Consider the following 15,795-nt stretch of genomic DNA (forward strand, 5'->3'; position numbering starts at 1 on the left):
TTGTATGCTCCAGCCCCTTGGTGGGGGGAGGGGAGGCAGGGCCAGCACAGGCTCCCCAATGTTGGGGGGGGGAGGAGTCCTGAGCTCAGGGTGGGATCCAGGCAAGCTGGGGCTGCATCTAGCCCCCAGGCTTGAAGTTCCCCAACCCTAACCTAGATCTTTCATTGCTTTTTGGGGGAGGAACCATTGTGATGGGTTGGATCACAGAGGTCCCCTTGTTACCTGGTGTGCTGATCAATCCACTGATCTGATACCTGCACTTTGTTCCCTCTGGGGTTCACCATCCCTCTGTCCTGCTGGGCCAGATGCTCTGGTCTCCCATAGCCAGGGCACAGAGTTAGGGTTACTGACCATCCCCTCCTGAAGAGCAACACAGACTCTCCACTTACTACCTAAGATGCCTATTGGAAACATCTAAGACTGAACAAGGGGAAGGATTGGGCCCAAGCTAGGAGGCTTTCTAGTTTATAAGAGAGAGAGGATTAGAACAACTGTAGAGTAAGAATTTCCATGTAACACATTTCTTAGTGTTTTAAGATTAGCTGGCTGTATTTTGTTTTATTTTGGCTTAGTAACTTCCTTTGATCTATCTGTTTTTACTCGCAAGCAAAGTGAATCCTACCTTTTATACTTAATGAACACTTTTGTTTACTATCACAATCCATGTAAATAGGGGCGGGGGAAGCAATCAGTGTGCATATCATTGAGAATGAACTACAGTAGACTTCTGATAATCTGGAACCTATGGGACCTAGGTGGTGCCGGATTATCAAATATGCCGGACTATCAGGAGGTACTATAAACTGGTTATATATATACTGTATACATTATATACTCTACATAAAGTGTTCTTAACCCTTTTTATTGTACATACTGTATACAGTATACTGTAATGTTTTAGTTTTTTTAAGCCTGTTTTACCCTTTTTGCTCAGTTCAGCTGCTGCCGCTGTTACCTTGTGACTCATTTTTTGCCGAAACTCACTCACTAGGCTCTTGCCATTTTGATGCCGGACTATTGGATGCCGGACTATTGGAGTGTTACTGTAATAAGCTTTCTCTGTGTAAAACTTCTATACAGAGTAAGACTGATTTATTTGGGATTTTGGTTCTGTGGGGGGTTGGGCTCCTTGGTGCTGTCAACAGTGTCCTATAACTCTGCCAGAACTGGTTCAGTATCTGTGTTGCTCTGCAGGGAGGCAGTAACTTTAACTCTACGCAGTGGTTGGAGGACAGGGTGGTGAGGAGTCCAAGAAGGCAGGAAGGTGGGCTTAATGGCTTGACCAGCTCACTATGTGACAATCCCAAGGGGTCTTTTGTGATCCAACCCATCACATGTATGAAGAGAAGGCCCCAACCTGATGTTTACAGCCTGACAATGTGACTCTCCAGCTTTTTGAGTTCAGGCCTGCTTCTTTTAATTTCAATACTTCCCCTTCTGGAATATCCATTTTCCTTTACAGTTCTTTTAAAAAGTATGTTAGTGGCATTTGTTTGTTGTGAAGTACTTCCAGCTATTTCACTGGCTTATCAGCTGACCTGGCAGCTTTCCAAAGTAGCCAAGTCACAGGCATAAGCTGTGGAGTGACTACAATCTGGATCAGCCCCATGTCTCCATGGTGACAGAAACTCCACAGTAGGAGTAGCAGACAAACCAGAGAAAAGAAAATATCCGGTAAGGAAACATTTTCCTGTTCTCTTCCTACATGTTACTTTCAATCTATCCTCTTACGCCTGTTGTCTGCATCCCTTGCACCCAGCCCATCTAAACCTGGTTCTCTCTTCTCTCCCCCATTTCTTTTCTTTTTTGTCAGAGGGAAGAGAAAGTAGCTGCAACAGCAGGTGTGCATGACCCTGTAATTACATAGATGGCACCTGAGTCTGTTTAATCTCTGCTCTAGTTGTATACCCTGACTCATCTCCTTCGCATTCTCTCCCTTGCCCTCGGTTCTCTTTCTCCTTCCTTTTCCTTACATTGACTCTCCTCTTCTGTTATCCTCTTAACCTACTGCTACCTCACAATCTAAAATAAATATAATTAACAAAATGTGATACTTTTCAGCATGCTGATTTACATGAATGTTTTATTCAGCTCTATTCATGTGTCTTTTTTGAGTAGCAGCTCTTTAGTGAAAGAGTGTTTTTCACACATTTCTGCAGCACCAAGTATGATAGGGCCCCAGTCTTGACTGAGGACTTTTGCTCCCGATATGATATAAATATTTTCTTATTTTTACATGAAGAAACTTAGCCACACACGGTGACATGCCCAAGTCAGTGGGAAGGGTAAAATTAAAAACCTGGTCTCCAATCCCATACTTGAACCATTAGGTCCCTCATTTTCAATAAGCACTTAGCCCTTTTCATTCACAAATCTCCAAACAGTGGAAAAAGGTGCATTCAGTGCTATTAAATGGGGAGCAGTGCATCCTTTGCAATAATTTATAGTTAAAAGACCAGTCCAATAACCCCTGTTCTATTTGCATTTCTAATAACAGATATGGAATGAGGAATAGAGGGGAAGAAAATTGTGTGAGGATTTATTTGTCTTAATAATGTTATAGTTAAGTAAACAATTTGTGCCTGGAATCACAGCACCAGCATGCCAGTAAAGCAAAGGGCTTGTCATCAATGGGTAGCTGGATCTGGATAAGTATTAGTCTCTTTCTTTTTCTGATTTGGGTTATGGATTCATACCTGCAGAACCAAGGAAAGTGACCAGTTTGAGTTGTTGACAAACTGCAATCTGTTCTGGAATGTCCAGATCTCCTGATTTGTGATATAATGGAACTCCTAGGGCATGTCCACCAATTGCAGCCCTGTTGGTTGGGAAACTAGAACTGCTGGGTGCAACTAAGTAATTTTGAATGTTACTAAGATAAACTGTTTGTATGTAGCTTGAATTACAGACTGCAGGAGGCAGCAGCTCCATGCCTCAGGATGAGAAGGACCCAGAGATGTCCTGCCCTGTCAATGATCCAAAGGAGACTGAATCAGAGGCAGGAGATATGGGAGACCTGTATGAGGCTCTGGAGAAGCTCCACGGGCTCTCTGATGGGGAGAAGGGGGAGAAGGCTCTGTTACGCTCACGCCTCCATGAGCAATCTCAGCTCATCTGCATATTGAAAAAGCGAGCGGATGAATCTCTAATGCGTTGCAAGGCACTGGAGAGGCTTAACATGGAGCTGGAAGAGTTGAGGATGGAGGATCATGTGAGACTGGAAAGTCAGACCCGGCGGGCCCAGCAGCTGGAGGAGCGCTTTATGGACCTTGCTGCCAACCATGAAGACATGATCCGCTTCAAAGATGAGCACAAGCAGCAGAACATGCTGCTGAGGGAGGAAAATAAGCGCCTGAGACAGGAAAACCAAAGCCTTTTCAGCCAGGCTCTGAAGGAGAAAGAGGCTGAGGTTCTCCATCTCACTTCCCAGGGGAAGAGGCTCTCTCAGGAAGTAGATTCCTTCAAGAAGAAATATGCTGAAGAGAGCCGCAGAGCCCAGGAGCGAGAGAAGGAATTATTGGAAGCTCAGAGACAACAAGCCAGCGTCCATGCCAAGGAAACTGATTTACTGAGAAACCAGCTGCAGAGCTTAGAGGAGAAGCATTGCCAAATTGCTGCACAGTGGGAGCAGACAGAAAAGCAGAAAAAGGCTCAGGGCAGTGAGTTGCAAGCCAAGTTGGAGAAGGTGAGCCAGGAGAAAGAGGAGCTGCTGCATCTGGCTATGGAAAGGGGCAAGACACTGCAGGAGAAGCAACGGGAAATTCAGCAGCTGGAGAAGAAGCTGGAGGCTGCAGAGAGGGCCAGGTTGACAGCAGAAGAGCGCTTTGTGAGAGAGGTAGCAGTAGTGGACAGCAACCTAAGGGTCCAAGAGCTGCAGCAACGTCTGGAAGGAAGTGAGCAAGCATGTAGTGAGCTCTGGATGCAGTTTGATGCTTACAAGAAACACAGCACAGACTTACTAAATAAAGAAAAAGAGCTAAATAACAAACTCCGCCACTTCATGTCATAACCCCTCACTCTGTTGCAGCTGTTAATGCACACCTGTTTATTAGTAACCCTTTAACTAAAATAATATTTATCAGATTTCTTTAGAATGCCTCCAAGATTTACAAATCTTTTATGAGACCTGATTTGAAGACCATTTTTTGTTTCCATGCTACCCATTTTGAAATGGCAGCTTAAAATGTGTCACTTTGAGTTAGCAAGACAAGTTATGTTAAATAAAACTGGGAAACAAAGGACTTTAATTTAGAAAATTCATAATCATTTATGAGTTTGTTTGTTTGTTCCTTGCCTCTCCTATTTCTAGCACTTTCACAGCGACTAAAAATATTAAGCATTTTATGTAGCAAATCAAAAGAAAAGTCTCCTGCTCTCAAGAGATTGGATTTATTACAACAAATTGTTGATATACAGTTCAGTGGAGCTGGAAAGGGAAAAGGGATCACACCAAGAACATCAGAGTTTATTATCTGGGTGGAGCGATAAAGCAGATTAGTATTTGTACAGTATCTTTTATTAGTGAGAATGATTTCCAGGTAGATGATTAAGTTATCTATTTGTTAGGGATCTGATTCAAATTGATCATTCAAATGAAACAGGAAAATCCCATCAACTTCCATAGAGCTTGGTCGAGGTCCTAGGTTTGAAAAATGTAGATCAGTGGAAATCAGGTTTAAAACCTGACTTAATACATCATCCCTAATAAACTGAGCCTCACACTGTGCTATATGATATACCAGGATAATAAATATAACACTTTATTATAGCAACAGGTCTGGGCAACGAGTGAACATTCAGCTGGGGAAGGCAAGACCAGCCCATGCCCCTTTTGCAAGCTTTATTCTCAACTCTGGACCCAGCTCTCTCTCCCCCCATTCCTGGTTATTGCCCCCAGCCCTTGAACATCCCCAGGACCCTTAGTCTCACTCACCTCTGTAGATGGCGCAGACTGATCCTTCCTAGTGGGCCAGAGAGCTGGGCAGCCTCACTACATCCCCAGCCCTCCCAAGAGCCAGGAAACTGGGCAGTTTTGGGAAGGCAACATCTTCCCTTGCTAATATTACCCACTGTCCATGCCAAGAGGAGTACTGGCAGGGGTTCTGGGCAAAACCTTTCCACTCCTCTAGTGTGACTTCTCTGTGCAACAGAGGTGGCTGCATTTCAGTGGTACTATATGGGTTCATAGACCTACCCTGGGTATAACTCTGGGGGTGAAAGTGGCTGCTGCTGCTTCATCATAAGTCAGCATTTATAAAAGTGGGCCACAGACTCTGAGAAAGCTGCTAATGGGCCACTCCAGTTTGTCTACTTACTGACTCCGCAGCCACAGAGCCTCGCAGCTTCCATTGGCTGTGGTTCTCTGTCTGTAGCCAAGGGGAGTTGCAGGAAGCAGTGCCCTGGGTGGCCACGCCACTTCCTACTGATCTCCTTGGCTGCAAATGGTGAACTACAGCAAATGGGAGCTGTGAGGCTCCACAGCTGCAGAGCCGGTAAGTAAACAAACCAGAGCAGCCCATTAGCATTAGTGGCCTGTGGTCCACTTTGAAAAACACTGTTGTAAGTAGATGGAGACGGAAGGCACTTTTCAACAAGGCAGCCCGTTTTTCTAGCTTTATAACACAGACATGGTACTTGTTGCCTCTAAGACAGGTGGGCAAAATCCAGCCTGTGGGCTGCCCTGCCAGCACCCTCAGGCACAGAGCTACACCGCTTTAGGAGTATGTCTAGACTACAGGTTTTTTCCGAAAAAAGTGGCCTTTTTTTGAAAAAACATCATCTGCATCTAGACGGCCGTCACATTCTTTCAAAATTAAATCAAAAGAACCCGGCGGTTTTTTTGACAGCGGTAAACCTCATTTTACGAGGAAGAACACCTTTTTTTTTTCTAAAAAGAGTTCTTTCAAAAAAAAAAAAAGGCATTCTTGAATGCAAACAGGGCTTTTTCAAAAGAGAGCATCCAGACTGCCTGGGTGTTCGCTTTCGAAAAAGAGGATCGCTTTTTCTAAAGTTGTGTGGCTGTCTAGACGATCTCTTTTGAAAGAGCTTTCAAAAAAGTCTTAGACGTACCCTAACTGGCTGACTATTCCTTGTGTGTGTCTGCTGTGGGAACCTAGGGGAGGCGGAAGAGGGTTTGGGGAGGCTCTCATTGGTTCTGGCATCCCTCTCTCCCCCGGAGAGTACACAGCCATTTTGAGCAGCATGGGACTGTGGGTGGCAATGGGTCTGCCTCAGAGTTTTGAAGGGCTGCTGTCCAAAACCTGCCTCTGGGATGCCAGTCCCTTCATTCCCTCAACTCCCTGCCCCAGGCCACAACCCCCTCCTGCCCCAGCTCATCAGCCAAATCCTCTGCAACCCCTCGCCCAGGGCACAGCTCCCTCTCTCCTACCCACTCCCGACACTGCACTCCATTCCCGTGCCCCAGCTCACGTATTATACACCCCTCCTTCAACTCGCTCTCAGACCCCACACCCTGTCCTGCACCCCAGCCCCTGCTACCTTCTGCACCCAACTTCCATGCCAGACCCCGCAGCCCCTCCAGAGAAAAGTGCGGCCCTTGACCACTTACCAAATACTGACCCCCCCCCCCCCCCCCCAATGTATTGCCCACCCTTGGATTAACATAACCCTATGGCTATCCTGTCCTCCCCCTTTTTCCGGTCTGGCGGCCGAGCAGCCCTTCGGTGCGCAGGCGCGGCCAGAGGACGCGCCATTTCTAGGCCCCCTCCCCCACGCTCACCGCGGCCTGCTCGCCGGGTCGTCCGCGGAGCCGCCCCCTCCCCCAGACCTGCCTGCGGGTCTCGCCCCCTCCCCACCATGCGCCACAGCCTGACCCAGCTGCTGGCGGGCCCGTCGGGCGGGGAGAGCCCCCCGGCTGCCGCCTGGCACCTCCCCGGCGCGGGGGCCGGAGGCGGCGATGGCGGGGAGGAGGAGCCGGGGACCCCCCGCACCAAGCCGCAGCGTCGGGACCCAGCCGCGCTGGAGCAGCCGCAGCGGGCCATGGGGGAGGCGGCTCCTGGCGCCGAGGAGCAGGAGGACCCGTTCGCGGGGCTGGAGCTGGGTGATCTGCTAGAGGCGGCCCAGCCGCACTGGGACCTGGGCGTGGAGCCGAGCGGCTGCTTCTGCGGCCAGCTGGACGAGCTGGAACCGGCCTGGAGCGCAGCGGGCCGGAGGCGCAGCGGGGCCAGCCTGGGCGGGACGGCGGCTGGGAGCCGGCTGAAGGCGGCGGCCGCGGCCCGGCTGAACCGGCTGAAGAAGAAGCAGTACGTGCTGGGGCTGGAGAGCCGCCTGCAGGGCCTGGCCGCCGAGAACCGGCAGTTGCGGGACCGCAACCGGGGGCTAAGCCGGCGCCTGCGGGAGCTGGAGCGGGAGACCAGCTACCTGCGGGCAGTGCTGGCCAACCAGAGCACCCTGGGGCAGCTGCTGAGTCGCCTGGCCGGGGCTGGGGGGCTAAGGCTCCGCACCAGCCTCTTCAGGGACACGGACCCGCCCCAAGGCGGCGAGAGCAGCGACCACGACTACGCCCTGCCGAGCCAGGATGCGGGGGAGCCGGAGGCGGAGGAGCGGGCGGCCTCCGGTGGGATCTGCCTCCACGTGGACAGAGATCAGCTGTCGGTGGAGTTCTGCGCCGTGTGTGCCAGGCGGGCATCTGCCTCCTTCAAAATGTAGGGTCAAGTACCTGCTTCAGTCTTTATTTTTCACCTGTCCGTGCCCACATCCAGGGGCTTCGGGCCGTGGCGGAGCAAGCAGGTCATGGCTTGAAAAACAGGGGCTAGGCAAAGCTGGCGTAGGAACGGCAGAGGGTAAAGAGCTCGCGTGAACTTCATACTTGGGAGCCAGTGTGTGGCACTGGGTAAAAGATCGCACAAAACTGGCTCACAAATGGCGCGCTCGGAATCTGCTTACAGCAGCGTGCCAAATATCGTGCAAACTGACACATGCAGTTGTATTCGGAGCCCGTTTGCAGCAGGGAGTGAAAGATCATGCAAACCTGAAGCATGAAGGTGTGCTCCGTGCCTGTTCACAAATGCCAGTAGAGATAATACTGCCTACCCTGTTTTGAATCAGATAAAATATAGTCCGCTTATCCTGAGGAGCTGAAAATACTTGTTTTTTTGTTTTTTAGAAAAAGAAAAATTCGACTTATTAGGACATCGTCACTGGACAGACTTGAGAACAAAATTAATATTGATGAGCAAACAGTTAAAGCATGCATATGAAACTGTAATAAATATTAATTATACATTACTATTAAACCTCTCTGACAGTTTCTTTTTTAGGTGCTTGCCCTGCCATGCTCCGTTGTGTAGGGGTTAAAGAGCAGTCGTTTTCCACTTCGCAACCTGGTAAGGATCCATATATTCCCATAATGCGATATCAAACCTTTATTGATGTTTAAGTCCTGGTTTTTCTGACTCTTGGTTCAGGACCAGTGATTGGAAATGTTTTCTCATCTTGAAAGTGTTGATGCTGATTTGCCTATGTGTTTCCAGTTCTGGCTGATCTCCGGTGGAGGGTATTTCAGTCACATTCTGATTACTATCCTTCTTCCCCTTGCCCCTGTTCTGCTGTGGAAATTTTGACTTAATTTTATTAGCTAGTATCTCTCAAAGTAATTAAAGTTATAACTTATACCATTTTGTTTTCCATCAAATAGCAGTTTTTTAAGATGACTGCTACTGAATGACTAGGGCAGGGGACAAATCATATGGTAATCAGTATGATATGATTTATTTCTGATCTTCCATCTTTAGACCACCCAGAACTTGATGTAAATGGTCTTCTCTTAAAGATCAGGATTATGCATTCCAGGATATAAGATCCCAGAATCTAGTCCTGATGGTTTTCAAGATCACTTTAAAAAAGAAAAACTTCATTAGTCTACCTTATTTGGTGATGTAAACTTTTGTCTGTATGAACAATCCAAATATTGGTTTCAGTTATATCATTGTACAATGGTACCCTAATGCAGGCAAGACACCTATTTTTTTCACAGAACTGTAATGTATATTGCAATTTAAAGATTACAGTGCTTGGAAATAACTCATGATTTAAATTCTAGTTCACTATAAATAATCTGTGTACACCCAAGATAACTGAGATTCCTTGTATTAAAAAATAGCTTATTGCATGCACACTTGTGTAATTTTACTGTAGGATCTTAAATAGACATCTCTGATCATTCAGAAATATCTCTAAATTTCTATAGTCAGGAAATAAAATATGTAGATGAACAAAGGTTATCTCTTGACACTGATGGTTTGAAAAAATAATGCTCATGCAGACCTCCATGTTTAGTTGAGAGGAGGAATAAAAAAGTTTTGGGATCACAGACAAATGTTTGAGTTGCTTTTGGACCAGCACTAATATTACCCTATCATGCAAGATAAATAGGTTATAATACACCTTTTTATTTTTTGGTTGTATTAAAATGGTTAGATTATTTACATGTATGTAAATTGGGGAAAACGGGTTATGAAAAATTACTAACTGTAAAGTGAGGTTTCACAAAGAATGAGTCAACCTAAGTATAGCGTTAACAATTGAGATGTTTCTAAAATGATTCGTTACTATTCTTAAACCTTAAAACTAAGATGTAATAAATTGATTTATATGTTGGATTAAGATTAAATTGAGGGGTCTCCTTCCAGTGATGTGCTGAAGTAGCTTCCACTAGTGGTAATAGGAGTTGAAGGAAAAGCAAGTGACAACTAAATTCTTTGTGAAACATCACTGTTTGATAAAGTATATGTGTATTTAGCATCCTTATTTTTCTTTATGCTAAAGTGGATACAGCTGTGTTGGGGCAGAAGAGACGGGACCAGCTGCTGGCCACATTTCCTGCTTTATTTTAAAAGGTAGTATAAGAAATGAGGAAAAAGAGGTAACAGGGCTTCTGCTGTCTTTCATTTTTGAAAAGCTTGAATGTTTGGAAAAAAATAATCTCACCACTCCGAAGTTAGTGTGGTACTAGTTTGAAAAGGGACTAGGTACAAAGATAATCAATCTTCTGCTTTCTGTGAATTCGGTTACCTGTTCACAGAAATACAAAGCTAGTACAGCTAAGAACTAATGAGCTGTGGATTCTATTCCATCTTGTGCAGCATCAATCAGATTGTCTACTCAGTTCCAGTCTTTTATACTTGTACAATCCCCTTGTACGCAGTGGGGTAGTCACAAATGTCATTAAGAGCGTTATTTAATTGTTAGCACTCTTATTCTTGGTGGTAGGTGAAATGAGAAGAACTGAGCTTGACTGAGCCAAGATTGAAGTTATAGGGCTCAATCACTTGTTTACTTGTAATCATCTTATTCAACATAAAAATCATTAAAACAGTAAGCATGGAAGATTGCTGTGGCATTTTTAGTCTGCTTTACGGTAACTTTAAGTTACCTCAACTTAAATATAACACTATCTTCCTCTGTAATAGGATTCCCTGTTTTGAACAATTATGAACACTTTGTTAGATCAGAGCAGTCTGGGACTTAATCCTGACTTCTGATATGCACATGTGCACCACTGTATTCTGTAAAATATACTGCAAATGGGCAATAGCTAGTTTTACAACATGCAAAATGTGTGCCTGTACAATTAAGAGCAGGATCCACACCCCAGAATGTGGCTGCAGGGATTTTTAGTGCCTTCCAAATCTCATGTAAACCAAGCAGAGGGGAAAATTCTTTGACTTCTAATCAGTTTGTGCTATCTGTATGGAATATTGTTAAATACAGCTTTTTTGGAGCAGAAGCCTTGAATTGATACCTTAACAATACTTGAAAAACTTGTAAATGTTTGTAATTAGCTCTGTGCTGTACAAATAAGAATACAGTACTATAATAAAATCAGATGTGTTGATCTTTCAGTTATGGGCTCAAATAATTTTTTATCTTGTTCTTAACATTTTGTTTTTGATGAATGAGTCTTATGGTTGAATCAAAAAAGGTGGAAAGAGTGTTAAGTGTTTGTATTTTTTTTTTCAGTTGGGAAGCTTTTAAAGCAAGAATATAAAACTTGCATTGAAGAGTTAAACCATACTTTGGTTTGTCTGAAAGCTTTTTAAAATTACTTGTTCTTTTAAATGAACAACTTTTGTGGGTGGGCATGGAATAAAATTGTTGATATTTCTCAAGAGTCTGTTACAGTGATGCTTTTCCTTGGAGTTTGCATTGACTACTCTGATTTATTAAATACATAAAATTAATACAGGGGTAGGGAACCTTTTTGGGTCAGGCCGCTTACCCACAGAAAAATCAGTTGGTGGCCCCACACAAGTGAAAACTGCAAAAAAAAAAAAAAAAAGCCCCTCAAAACGCAACCCCTCACTGACGTAACCCCTAACTGAGAAGGAGAAAGACACTCCTCACATTCCCCTCGTACACCAGAACCTAGGCTGGCCCTGGTTCTGGAGATTTTGTATGCTCCAGCCCCATGGGGAGATGGTGGGAGAGCTGGAGTGCTAGCATGGGCTCCCCAAAGCTGGGGGGGGGGAACCCTGAGCTTCAGGGGGGCTGCATCTAGGCAAGCCAGAGGCTGTATCTGACCCCTGGGCCTTAGGTTCCCCACCCTTGATTTAATAAAATACACTTAAACTGTGTGGCACGTTTCTTCAAGAATCCATGTAACTTAAGTAGAAATCTTAGTCCTGGTCTACCTAGAAAACTGGGTATATAAAAATACATTGGTTAGGGGTGTGAAAAATCCATATGCTTGAGTAGTATTGTTACCCTACTAAGTCCCAATGTAGACAGGGCTAATTGATGGAAGAATTGGATTATCTACACCAGTGAGAGAACCTTTCCTGGTGGCAGAGGTAGAGTCTGCACTGAAGCACTATAGCTGGCACAGCTGTGCCACTGTGAAACTAGAAATATAGACAAACCCTTAGTAAACACTTCCATGTTCTGGTGACATCTTTCTCATTTTTTCACTTCATTCTTCCTAAGTCTCATGAGACCCAACTCTTTCTATTTACTGTGTTATGTTCAGAATTTTGTCATAGTTTGCAATTTAGTGTGTGATAACAAAAACAAGAACCAACAAAGGGTTATATTTAGTAATAGGCACACACATAAGGCCCTGCTAGAATTGCAAATGATAGTCAAAAAATTGTGGCTGATTTGTAGACAAGCCATAGCAAATTGTGGACCCTATTTGCAGTAACACAGTTCATTATTACTTTTCTGTGATTTTCTGCTCTTGGCCATCTGGAGATGAGCAGGGGCTCCTGTGGTGGAATCTGCAATCTCCCATGGTGAAATTCTGTGGAAGTTGCAATCTTGCAAGTAGGGCCTCAGACATTTTTCTATTTTGATGAATTCTGCAATATGCTTTTATAAAAATGTAAATACAATATTCAGATGTCTGACAACTTGGCTAAATTTGATGCAGTGTAACTATTGATTTAGGTGCATTGCTCAGAGGAAGAATGCTTCCATCATCATTGATTTAGCTACCATGGTTGGGGAGTGGTTTTCCTGCAGCAATAGAAAAATCCCATCTGTCATCAATGGTACAGAATTATACCAGCAAAACTATATAATTGTAGCCATGCTGCTGTAGTAGAGACATGGCCCTACAGTTCCCATGTGGTTTATATTTCTGGATATGTGTAGTGGTCTCAGAGTACACAGTTGATACATTTTAAGATTTTTAGAATTTGACTACAAGGCTGCCTCATGCTCAGTTGTTGAGAGCATCTTAAAGATCTTTGTACTTTTAGACAGTGCACCTCAAGAAAGTGGCTTGTTGGTGTGGTTATTGGTTGCCTCTCCATCTCTAACTTAAGTATAGGCATTGCATGTACTGAAAGTCTGAACTTAGACTATATCTGTTATAATGAAGGATAATTGTGTCATGGAAGTCATGAATTCCAAGACTTTCAGAGACCTCCATGACATTTTCTGCATCTGCTTCAGTCCCATATTTTGAGATGGCAGACACTGCGAGCTCCCAGCTTCTGTGGGTCCTGTGGGGGGCCTGAAGTTGTAATTCCTCCTTTCTTTCCCTGGTAGTTAGCTTCAACATAATTTTTAATTCACCGTCAGGTCACAGGCATCTCTGAATTTTTGTTTTTCCCATGACCTGTCCGTGACAAAATAGCCATGACACAATCTTTGACAGAAGTGGGGAAATACTTTAGGAAGGAGATTAATGTATAAAAAGAAGTTTAAAATTATTTATAATGACCTAAGGAAATATGTTTCTTGGCTTAATGGCCAGCTGGAAGAGTTAGTGACTGGGTTTTTGTGCTGTCCATTGCCAAGAAATAACTTATTGAAGGTTTTATTTGGAGTTATAAACCGAATATACATATATACAAAGGGAATTGCCACTTAACTGCCTGGAGATTGTACTTAAAAAAAAATCCCTAATCTTTTCCCTAGTAGTTAAAGACATTACAATAATCAGTAAGAAATAGAACCTCATTCATAGTAATCTTAAATACCTGTACATCTTAATAGCATTGCAAATTAACCTTTCTTTCTTTTCTCCAAACAGCTTAGCAGCATCTGGGGGGAAAATCATTTTTTCTGCAATCTGTAACTGCCTGGAGAGATGGCATCAAAGTAATTTTGGGGAGCCATGTCACAAATTTTGGTATCTACTGATGCATCTGAGTTACCAATTTTTTTTGTCACTTGCCAAAAGTGAAGAGTCAGTGTTTCCTTTGAAATTTTGAGGGACTTATTAAAATATACAGCAAAGGCTTTTTGTATACATCTTTCATAAAATTAACCATTTTTAAAAACCTTGCCTGTAATGTGTTTTGGGGATTGTGTGTTTGGATATGGTTATCTTATGTATTGTAATACTTTGTATTCAATCTATTATACATGCCTCTATTATTTATGTAGACTTAAAAAGCTTCAGTAGGTATATATCAGATCCATGGGTGTCCAAATAGATATTCTTTATTCGGAAACATTTTTTGTAGTCTTACACACAGGAAAAAGGTCACAATGATGGGTGAGGTATTCTTCTCTCCCACCCCTTGGGATAGAAGAGTAGTTGGGATGGGGCTTTTTTGGGAGATGTGCCTGTTTTGTGCTGCGGAGAAATCAGGAGGAGAAGGGCATGTCTATTGTTAGGGGATTGGTTGTGATGGATGAAGTGACATTTTGTATCGTTGTTCATAAAATTGAGAGCTTTGCCCATGATGGTACTCTTAAGACAGCGGTTCCCAAGCGCTGGGCCGTGGACCACTGTCGGAGCTCAGGCTGGCTGTTCCCAGCGGTTCAGCAGCAGGAGGCGCCTCCCTCCACTCTGCATTTGGGGTTAGGGGGAACAGCTTTTGCCAGCAGTCGCACTGGGGCTGAGGTGGAGCAGGAGGCACCTTCCCAGGGCCTCCCTTCCCCCCTGCCTGCATGACTGCTTTTGCTGGTGGCAGGAGGAGTTGGAGCAGGAGGCTCCTTCCTCCTTCCCTCATGATGGCAGCCTGGCTGGGGCTCCATCCTTCCCGCCCCTACCCATGAGGGAGCAAGATGGGTTTGGGGAGGAAGGGTGTGTGAAGGAGGGCCATTCTCCCTGCCCATACAGCAGTAAGGGATACACTCCCTAAAGGGGGCAGCCTTGCTCTGGGGAGTGTGGGGGTGGAGGTAATGGGTGAGGCAATGGTGAGGTCACGGGGCAAGAGGGTGTTGGCATGGGCTGTAGGGGTCAGAAGTTAAAGGGCATGGGGCATAGGAGTGGGGGTCAAAAGGTGTTAGGCACTGGTGTGCAAAGGGCTGGGTTGGGGCTAGGCAGACTGGCAACATTTTATTTGCATATTTGGATAATGAATATGCAAATAAAATATTGCTGGTCTGCCAAACTTTGTGAATGGGTTTGCTGGTCCACGGTGCAAAAAAGGTTGGGAATCACTGTGGTAAGACACACATTTTTTTCCTCCATTCCTCTCTAACCCTGCCTTGTGTAATCTGAATCACCATCATTCTGGCAGAAGGTTGGACCATGACTACCTTCAGAATCCATTTATGCTTCTTAATTGGACAGTAGATTTCTTCTTTAAAATGCAGTGAAAGCTACTGTAGTGATGATGTTTTTATTTGTAACCCATTTTTGCCATGATGGTAAGAATTTGTACAGATGATAAAAATGCACCTAAAAATAATTTCCACCATACCTGTAACTGCTGACACTAGAGTTTAAACACCTTTTTTTTTGTTTGTTTGTTTGATACTATGAAAAGTATGTTACAAATTATAGGAATATAATGTATGATGGTAGCTACTATGTAACTCAATCACCTGGGATTTTTGTGTGTGTGTGTGTGTGTGTGTGTGTGAGAGAGAATGCTAAAAGATACTGGGCATACTGAGAAGTGTTACAGGTATAAAAATGAGAAAAATTGTTCAAATGCAGGGCTACTTGCCTATCTGTGAACCTTTAAATAGTTATGTTCACATATTTCACTGGGAGAAATTGCATCAGTAACCTAAATATTTTATCCTGATGCAATTTAAAGTGAATTATTTCAGTATCAAGCATTGTAACTTTTTAAACAGAGACTGGCTAGTAGCCAATATGTGTCCCTATTTTTTCCCATCTCCTGATATAGACTGACTTGTTAACATTCTTTTGCACTGAATAATTTATTTAAATGTTAACAAAATTATCTAGCGAGCAGTTTTTAAAAAAAAAGTTACAGGGTTGCAATTGTTGGTTTTTAAACTTTCTGCTTTGGAAACAAAAATGTATGTAATGCTTATTAAAGTCTGAATTAGGGATGTGAAAGTGTGCTGCATCAGAGGCAAGAGTGGAGGGAGAGGTAGTAGACAATTCTTGTGGGAAGCAGG

General features: G+C 44.1%; 2 protein-coding genes across 2 annotated transcripts; both read left to right on the forward strand.

The window, feature by feature from the left end:
- The first annotated feature begins 1,250 nt into the window (after positions 1–1,250).
- CCDC89 (coiled-coil domain containing 89) lies at positions 1,251–4,164 on the forward strand. The gene is made up of 2 exons (XM_006118357.4): positions 1,251–1,674; positions 2,897–4,164. The coding sequence occupies exon 2, from the start codon at positions 2,930–2,932 to the stop codon at positions 4,007–4,009; it is 1,080 nt and encodes a 359-aa protein (XP_006118419.1). The 5' UTR covers positions 1,251–1,674; positions 2,897–2,929; the 3' UTR covers positions 4,010–4,164.
- A 2,498-nt stretch (positions 4,165–6,662) lies between these two features.
- On the forward strand, positions 6,663–10,862 carry LOC106731653 (uncharacterized). The gene is made up of 3 exons (XM_075919441.1): positions 6,663–7,664; positions 8,268–8,345; positions 9,787–10,862. The coding sequence occupies exons 1-2, from the start codon at positions 6,817–6,819 to the stop codon at positions 8,314–8,316; spliced, it is 897 nt and encodes a 298-aa protein (XP_075775556.1). The 5' UTR covers positions 6,663–6,816; the 3' UTR covers positions 8,317–8,345; positions 9,787–10,862.
- Positions 10,863–15,795: the final 4,933 nt, after the last annotated feature.

This window comes from Pelodiscus sinensis, chromosome 1 (assembly GCF_049634645.1).
Source record: "Pelodiscus sinensis isolate JC-2024 chromosome 1, ASM4963464v1, whole genome shotgun sequence".
Lineage (NCBI taxonomy): Eukaryota > Metazoa > Chordata > Testudines > Trionychidae > Pelodiscus > Pelodiscus sinensis.

What these genes read in the sequence shown, in the direction of transcription:
- CCDC89 (XM_006118357.4), top strand. Translation starts at nt 2,930, where the DNA reads ATGCCTCAGGATGAGAAGGACCCAGAGATGTCCTGCCCTGTCAATGAT.
- LOC106731653 (XM_075919441.1), top strand. Translation starts at nt 6,817, where the DNA reads ATGCGCCACAGCCTGACCCAGCTGCTGGCGGGCCCGTCGGGCGGGGAG. An exon ending in GCATCTGCCTCCTTCAAAAT is followed by an intron (nt 7,665 to 8,267) that starts GTAGGGTCAAGT and finishes CCTCTCTGACAG; the next exon opens with TTTCTTTTTTAGGTGCTTGC.